The sequence below is a fragment of the Silene latifolia genome, chromosome 10, assembly GCF_048544455.1.
Source record: "Silene latifolia isolate original U9 population chromosome 10, ASM4854445v1, whole genome shotgun sequence".
In the NCBI taxonomy this organism is placed as follows: Eukaryota; Viridiplantae; Streptophyta; class Magnoliopsida; order Caryophyllales; family Caryophyllaceae; genus Silene; species Silene latifolia.
Window position 1 is genome coordinate 54,390,588 of NC_133535.1, and position 9,107 is coordinate 54,399,694.

Here is a 9,107-nt window from a genome sequence, read left to right on the forward strand (position 1 = left end):
TTTGATTGATCTTTGCTCGGTAGGGAGCTAAGCTGTCACTTCGGATTTTCCATGATCCGGACACCTGATTGATGATGAGCGAGGAATCGCCGTGGACCCTCAATCTCTTGATGCCAAGTGTGATGGCTGCTTGTAGGCTGATGAGACATGCTCCGTTTCAGCGGCATTGTCGGTGACGGCAAAGTCTAGCTTGACCGAGGTCGGAACATATTCTCCCTCTGGTGATATTAGAAGGATTCCTACCCCGAAGCCTCTCAGATTAGATGCACCATCAAAGTATAGGTCCCATGCGTCGAAATCAGCACAAAGGATGTCTTCGTCAGGAAGTGACCAGGTGTCGGTCGCTGGGTCCTCGTTGATGGGATTTTCTGCTAGGAAATCGGCAACTGCTCTTCCCTTGATAACCTTCGGGGGTACAAACTTGAGATCAAACTCGGACAGCATGAGTGTCCACCTAGACAGCCTTCCGTTTAGTACGGGTTTTTCGAAGATGTATTTGACCGGGTCCATCTTGGAGTATATGTGGACCGTGTAGCTGAGCATGTAATGACGCAGCTTCTTTGTTGACCATAATTGGGCAAGGCATATCTTCTCCAATTGGGTATACCTCGTCTCGTACTCGATGAACGTTTTGCTGATGTAATAGATGGCCCGTTCTTCGTCGTCGACTGTTTGTGCCAGCATAGCTCCCATGGCCGTATTAGTAACAGTCAGGTACAGGGAGAAAGGAATCCCCGGTTGAGGTGGCATGAGTACATGAGGTTTGGATAGGATTTCCTTTATCCTGTCGAAGGCCTTTTCACTAGTAGAAAAAACCCCTATCGTGACGCCTTTATTGTGGCGGTTCTAATAGAAACGACGCTAAAAGCCAAAAAAATTGGCGGGAGGGGAATTTCCATGTTATAAAAGGTCTATTGTGGCGGTTTAAATTAAGAACCGACGTGATTATAGATACTTTTTATGGCGGTTTCAAATTAAAAACGCCACGATAAATCCTTTGTGGCGGTTTTATTAAAAACCGTCGTTAATAACGATGTTAAAAACAATGATAAGTGACAATATTATTTAAGTAAAAACCGCCATCATAAAAAAACCCATTGCATTCCTCTTCATCTTCCCAGTTCCCACACCATAAACCCTTCATTTTAGGCTTTTAAAGTAGTCACTTGAATCTTGGAATTGGAGCTCTCATCATTCACCATCTTCCGCCGTTGCTCACCTCTCTCTCTCTAAGTAAAAACTTTATCCTCTATTTCACCCGGTAACAACATCCCCCTTACTTACTTGTTTTGATTTGTTTGATTTCTCCCTTTCTCTGTACAGCGCTGATTGTTTCCATTTTCCGCCATTTTTATCGACTTCTAATATGGCGGTACGCATCGGGTTTTCTCCGTTTATCGCATTGAAATGTTGTTATTCTTTACTCTATACTGTTTTTGTTTCGTATTAATATGTCGATCCACATAATAGATTGATAGAATATTGAAAGACGATGCATTTGAGGAGAAAGGCGATCGTGCTAGGATGGTCAGTTCCTTTCTCTCTTATAGTTAATCTTTTAAGAGACGGTCTCGCGCTAAGTTATTGTCGATAAATTACCCATTTACTAACTAGTTAGGGTTTTTCTGTGTGGTTTTTCTCCACTCGACATTTGTTGGCGCAATTGCAATTACGGATTTGATAAACACAACCCTAGGCCCGAAGGGGATGGTATACTACTCTACTGATTCGCTATGCGTATCTTTTATATTATTTTCAAGCTATATTGGGTTGTGATGCTGGATTTATTTGTTTCGTTTAGGATAAGATTTTGCAGTCAACTGGCAGGGGTTATAATGTGACTGTCACAAACGATGGCGCTACCATCATGAAGTCGCTTCAGATTGATAATCCTGCTGCTAAAGTTATTATTGGTATCCTTTAATGTTTTTTTTTGTTTCTGTTGCTTTGTGAGGGGTAATTTTAATCAATGGTTAACAAATGACTTAGACGGAAGGGGTAGCAGTTAAGGCATCCGTCAAGATATTTTGAAAAATACATCTAACTGTTTCAATAATTTAATTAATTGAAGATCTAAGGGTATTCACAATGGCAGGAGCGTCTTGTCAAATTGTGCCTTTGCCACATTTTTACACGTAGCTTAAGAGAACATTAATCCTCTTGAAAACGTGACCGCCAACAATTTGTAAAATGGACTCTAATATCGTGTGCCTTTGAATTAAAGAATCGACTCTTACTTAGAGGAGTTACTGTCATACTAGCGCAAGTAAGAAGTCATTACTCATTAGCTTATTCATCTGATTTATTGAAATAATGTTATAATGTTTTCTGCTCTTCTAATTTCGGCTGTATAGTCCCACCATGGATTCTCCTTCAACACCAAAAAAGGCTGCATTGGTAATCTGGGGCATGCGTAATAATGTGAGATATAATTTGTTTATTTTACTGAGACCATATCTTGATATTTGACTTTTGTAGTGGCATCAGAGGTGTTCGTGCCTCAGTTTCTTAAGTTATACATATCTTTCATGTTCGTGTGTATTTTTTACTCATAATCCATACTTGGATTAATCCATAATACTGAATTGTTTGGTTCATGGTTTTATGTATTTGATTATTTGAGAGTACCACTATCTACAGGTCCAAAAGGAAAGCATGTTAAGGTGGTGTTGTTTTATGGCCTGATTTATCTTATTGAAGCCAGCTATATTTTAGTGATTGTTATTAATATTATCATCAACTGGGGATTTACAATGGTTCGCTTTCATATATCCAGTTCCGGTGTCACTGCGGCTGTTTTTACTGTTAACTTTCTAGCTGATGCTCCTAATATGGCTTTGGAATTGTCAAAAGGAAAATATGCTACTAATTTTCGAAAAAAAAAAAATTGTTCTTCATTTTTATTTGTTGTGCATTTTAATTCAAAGGTTAGTTTCTAAGAGGGCAACAACAACGAGACCAATAAGAAACAAAACTAACCCAACTGTTGATTAGAAATGTTGGTTTACAGAGCCATCCAAATTTAGCCTCTTTTTTTCTCTATTACGCAGCTGCCATCCCTGCAGCATCTCAATTCTCGAGCTCTAGAATTTGGACGTTTGCTTTATATTTGGTGCCTTTTACACGTGATTTTACATGTCAATTAATTTGTTGAACTCATTCAAGCAAAACTTTGATTGACTTGGCAGATACCTACTGGTTTGCTTAGCTTTCATGAGTACATTGAGCTGAAGAAACCCCTTCAGGAAAAATGAATCTAGGCAAGTCAGTCCTTGAACTCGGTGCAGGCATTGGTCGATTTACTGGCGATTTGGCCAAGAAGCCTCTAAGATTTGACCAAAAGCTATTGTGGTCCAACCTTGTCAGGCAAGTGACGTTCTTTTCTGGGATTGATGGCAGGATCAACGCATTGGAGTTGGCAGGGTTGGCAACAACCAAAACCTGATAATACAGGTAGCAATTAATAGCTTAAGAGGAGACAAAATTCTTCAGAATTTTCAAAAATAGAAAGGGAGCTGAAGCATTACTCATTAAGTAGCAAACAGCCTCATTAAGTATCAACAACAGTTGTCCGCCACCACTTCCTCTTTCCTGGTAAGGTTACAAACCCAATTCAGTTCATTTTTCCCCAATTTCCCAAACCCTAATTCTATTGATTATATTTATGAAATGTTTTTCAAGAATTAGTGCTATGTGTAACAGCCTGACATGTCCTTTTTTTCTGGATTTTACAACCTCTGATAATCTTTTGAATTCTATTTAGATACATTTCATTCTTTTTTAAGGTCTTAGTGAACATAATTTCAACAGCAGAGCACCACTGTACCCCGTTGATGAACCTAAGTATCAATCTATATAGCACATCGCTAAGTGAGATAAAACCACCACAAGTAAGAAGTCATTACTCATTATTAGCTTATTCATCTGGTTTTGTCTGACTCATCAAAATGCTTTCAATCAAACTCGGGAGTGTTCTATAGTGTCTTATGATGATTTTAATATGATTTTGGTTGTTTTTTTAACTATTGGTTTGCTAAATGTATTATTGCAGGTTCAACTAAGTTAATTGACCAGATAGAAGATGTTAAAGACGTATGGGCTATTAAATGTTTAGAGAACATGAAATGTTTGATTAGTTTATTCACTAGACGTATATGATTATTTATACAATTGAATGTATAATTTTGAACATCAACACTATTGTTCTGTCCGATGATATGAAAGTTCATTGGTTGACTTTCTTTTGTATGTATTGTTTATTTATTTCGCTATTTGGCTTATCAAATCAATATCGACATTGCTGCCAAAATTTTGGTAGCAAATAATTTTTTTTTTTAAAAAAAACTGTCTATGGTGGCGCTTCTTAAGTATGAAACGCCACTATTAGTTCACCTTTAGTGGCGGTTCTTTACTAACAACCGACGTCATACTTATCTTTAGTGGCAGTTCTTTAACAACAACCGATGTTATAGAGAACATGTAGTGGTGGGAGGTTATTATTAAACATCTATGGTGGCGGTTTTCAAAAAAACAACCGCCACTATAGATGAGTTACAGTGGCGGTTTTTGTCTAACAACCGTCGTATTATATAAGTTTATAATGGCAGTTTTGATAACAACCGCCACTATAGAAGAGCTATTGCGGCGGTTCAACAACCGCCTACAACCGCCATAAAGTTTATACGACGCCGCGATAAACGACGGACCCTAAATCTCTAAAAACCGCCACAAAAGGTCATTTATAACCGCCACTGTAGGGGGTTTTTCTACTAGTGTTTGACAGTCATTGTCCCAATCGGTGTGATCGGAGGTGCGAAGCTTCTTGAATATCGGTTCACAAATCATGGTGAGCTTGGCAATGAAGCGGCTGATGTATTGGACCTGACTGAGAAATCCCCGAATCTCCTTCTCGTTCCTAGGCCGAGGCATTTGTTGAAGGGTTTTGATTTTGGTTGGGTCAATCTCTATGCCTCTTTTGCTGACGACATGTCCCAAGATTTTTCCGGAGGTGACCCCGAATGCACACTTCTGAGGATTTAGTCTCATGTTATATTTCCGCAGACAAGCGAAGAATTTCCGAAGGGCGCTGATGTGGCCGTCCCGTTCTTTAGATTTGACAATCATGTTGTCGACATACACCTCTACCTCCTTGTGCATCATATCATGTAGGAGAGTGGTAGCGGTTCTTTGATAGGTTGCTCCGGCGTTGATGAATCCGAAGGGCATGACTATGTAGCAATATGTACCCCACTATGTACTGAATGTTGTCTTATGCATGTCTTACTCAGCCATTTTAATCTGGTTGTACCTAGCATACCCGTCCATGAATGATAGGAGAGCGTGCTCGGCAGTATTGTCTACCAGAATGTCAACATGTGGCAAAGGGAAGTCGTCCTTTGGACTTGCCTTGCTCAGATTCCTGAAATCGACGCAAACCCGAATTCTTCCGTCTTTCTTTGGTACGGGCACAATGTTGGCCACCCAATCAGAGTATTCAGACACTTTGATGAAACCAGCCCTGAACTGTTTATCCACTTCTTCCTTGATTTTCAGGGCCCATTCAGGACGCATCCGGCGTAGCTTCTGTTTCACAGGTTTAGCTCCGAGCTTAATGGGTATCCGGTGTTCTGCAATTTCCCTATCAATCCCAGGCTTATCTCTGTATGACCAGGCGAATACGTCCTTGTATTCGTGGCGGATGTCAATGAACTGTTGTCTTTCCGAGGGGTCCAGGGTTGTCCCTATCCTAAGTTCTTGAGGTGTGTTATCGGTTCCTACGTTAATAGGTTTGGTATTCTCAATGATGGTGGTTCTGGTTTCCCGTTTGTCAAGTTCTTTATCTAAGTGAGGTGGGTAGTCACTCAAGTCAAGTTCCTCGTAGTCATTCAGAATTGCATTGCAGTTAAAATGAGACGAGTCATAAGCAAACTTAGCGTTCATTAAGTTGACAAGAGCGAAAAGCTCGGAAAGGACAGACATTTTGTGGTCAGTCAGAGGCGACACAATAGAGGAGGTGGCCCCTGGAACAGGCTCCATGTTGTCACCTTTCATGGGAGTGGGGGTGACCCTAGTAGACTCAGCCTTTGAATCCGCCACGACTTTGTGATAGAATAGTGGGAAGGGGACCTTTACTGGGACATCAGGAGTGTTAGGAGCTATGACAGACTCTGACTCTGACTTAGATTCAGATTCAAACTCAAATTCTTCTTCACTTCCCTCCTTGAACATAGGGCCTTCTCCAGTTGTGATCTTGAGAATGCGGCCTTGGAGATCGGTCCACTTGACGGTCTTCCTCCAGCCTTGGGTATCTTTCTCTGGGTCAGTGTCGGAGATCAAGGCGGTTGGATCAAATTTATTGTCCTTCAGGGCGATGTTGATGATGTCCTCATAGTCGAGGTGCTTGATGTTATCTTCCCCAAAGAGGAGTGTGACAGCTTGTCCGCCGAGGCATGACGACGGCTTAGATTCAGTTGAAACAACTTCGATGTTGTCGGGGATAAAGTAGCAGTCCTGGAAGACTTCTACTCCTGGGTACCTAGCTCTGGCCACAGAGTCATAGATTGGCTCCGGAAAGCCATGGTAGAGCTCGGATTCTCCCTCAGGGACAAAGTATCCGTTGAGAGTCAGATGATAGGGACGGAGGATAACTCCGTGCTTCTTGCGTTTTCGAACTAGGAGGTTCATCTCCTGGATATCTTCATCGGTAGGCTCATATCCTAGTCCGAAGGGAATGTTGGGAACCTTATCCTGTTTCAAGGGAGGCAGGGTATCTTTCAGTGGATTGAGGGGTATGCCTGGGAAGTAACCCTGGCGCATCATGATGCGGTTGACTGTGAGGTTAGCAAACGGGTCACAATCGAAGGGTGTTGATTCATCAGTAATGGCGTTCACGGCTTGGAATCCCCACATTTCATTATCATCCTCCTCAATGGCTTGGGAGGCTATTCCTTTTCTCATGACAGCTTTGATCGGGGAAGCAGGAATTGTGATTGTTTTCCCGTTGAAGGGGACCCTGATTTTCTGGTGGAGAGTCCAGGTAACTGCCTTAACGACGTGAATCCAAGGAATTCCCAAGAGCAAATTGAAAGAGGCGTCGATGTCGACCACCTGAAAACTGGTTTGCCTTTCCAGTGGTCCGGTTGCGACAATCAAAGTGATAAGCCCGGCGACCTTGCGACGAGTGCCGTCGTAGGCGCGTACTCTTTGGTTTATCGAGACCAAATCAACTTCCTTAATACTCAGCTTGTGAGCAGTCTTGAGAGGAATGGCATTCACCACGGATCCATCATCCACAAGGACCATGGTTACATTTTTCTTGAGGCATTGTACGGTGATATACAGGGCCAGGTTATGATTGGCTCCGAACGGAGGGATATCCTCGTCAGAGAAAACGACTTGGTTGTTCAGATCAGGGGCGTCCCTCGTCATATGTGCCACTATTTCTTCTGGGAAAGAGGTGGAGGGCACAGTTAATTTTCCCAAGGCCTGTAACAAAGCATGCCGATGCTCAAAAGATGTTGCGATTAGTTGCCAGATCGAGATCTCGGCTTTTGTCTTCTGAAGCTGCTTGAGGATTGAATTCTCATGAGCCCTTGGTTGAGCGTCTTCCTCTGGGACGACTTGGTCATTCGTTGTTGGAACGACCGTTGGATTGTTCTGGTTCTGATAGGGGCGTTTGGATCGGGTAAGGTGTCCGATTTCTTTCGCCCGTTTCTCTTTCCCTGGGATGATATAGACATCCTCAACACTATCTCTCCAGATGCCATTAATTTCAGGATCTCGAAGGCACCTTGGAGGGGTATTCTTCGGTGGGTAATTTTTGTGAGGAATATTTTTGTGGGGGTGACTTTTATGAGGGTGGTTTTTATGAGGGTAGTTATTGTGAGGGTAGTCATTGTGAGGGTGATTTTCGTGAGGTGCATGCCAGAATGGTCGCGGGAGCATTCCATCCTGGTGTGGGTAGTTTTGAACGCTTGGGGAATTCTTCCTTGGGCCCGGTGGTGGAGGATTGAAGATAAGTCGACGGTAGGCATCATCAAGTCGGGTGATCCTTTCGGAGAGACTGGCTATGGCTTCCTCAACCTGTTGAAACATAGTGAGCATAGTGGCAGCACTGAACACAAATACCCCATCCGTCGGATCTTTTTCCAAAGCATTAACCTCATCATCAATTGGCAGGATGAGGTGAGAGCAGTCCAGAGTTGGCTCATCGTCGGAGATGGCGTGGATTCCTAGAGGATTCGTTTTGTTGTTTGGCTTAGTCGGTGGGGGTAAAGGCAAATCCCCTTTTTCAATCATTTATTGGATAATGTGTTTGAGTTTGAAGTAGGTTTAGGTATCATGCCCTTTCCCTTGGTGGTACTGACAATAGGCATTGGGGTTCCAGAACCAGGACTTCTTGGCATCAGTCGGATCCGGGGTGGGTCCGATCGGTTGTAACTTCCCTTGGTCCATGAGCCTCTTCAGAGCACTTGCATAAGTTGACCCAATATTAGTGAACACTATCTGGGGGCGCTCGGCTCTCTTAGCAGATGGTTCAACGAGGTTGACTTCATCAATTTTGTTCGTTTGGCCGTAAGGGCGAGATCCGGTTGATGTGGATCCCTGGTAGCCTCTGCTAGTAGTCTTGGCCAGGACACCCTTTTGGAGGTCATCTTCAATGCGCGTCCCCAGAATTTGCAGGTCTTGGAAGGTCTTAATATTTTGATACCTTAGTAAGTTGGCATACACTAGGCGGAGGTTGTTGACGAACTTTTCCACCAAAGTTGATTCACTCGGCTTACTGAACAGTTGAGTACTCACCCTCCTCCAACGGGTTAAGAACTCGGTGAACCTTTCCTTATCGTTCTGGGTTAGAACTTCGAAAGTACGGGTATTGGCTTAGATTTCGACATTGTCGGCATATTGTTTGGCAAATTCAACTGCGACCTCATCCCAAGTAGTAAGGTTCTTCGGATCAAGGGAGTAGTACAATTGGCGAGGGATCGGTTCCAAGGAAGATGGGAAGATCCGGGTAAACAGCTCCTGTTTGACTCCTTTAATGGCCATGTAGTCTTTGAAAGCACGGATATGATTGAGCGGGTCCTCCACTCTTTTGAACTTAGGCA

The 9,107-nt window shown here is 42.8% G+C and overlaps 1 protein-coding gene across 1 annotated transcript; it reads left to right on the forward strand.

The window, feature by feature from the left end:
* Positions 1–1,256: 1,256 nt before the first annotated feature.
* LOC141609000 (T-complex protein 1 subunit beta-like) lies at positions 1,257–2,224 on the forward strand. The gene is made up of 4 exons (XM_074428279.1): positions 1,257–1,372; positions 1,471–1,527; positions 1,645–1,710; positions 1,802–2,224. The coding sequence occupies exons 1-4, from the start codon at positions 1,367–1,369 to the stop codon at positions 1,922–1,924; spliced, it is 252 nt and encodes an 83-aa protein (XP_074284380.1). The 5' UTR covers positions 1,257–1,366; the 3' UTR covers positions 1,925–2,224.
* The last annotated feature ends 6,883 nt before the right edge of the window (positions 2,225–9,107 follow it).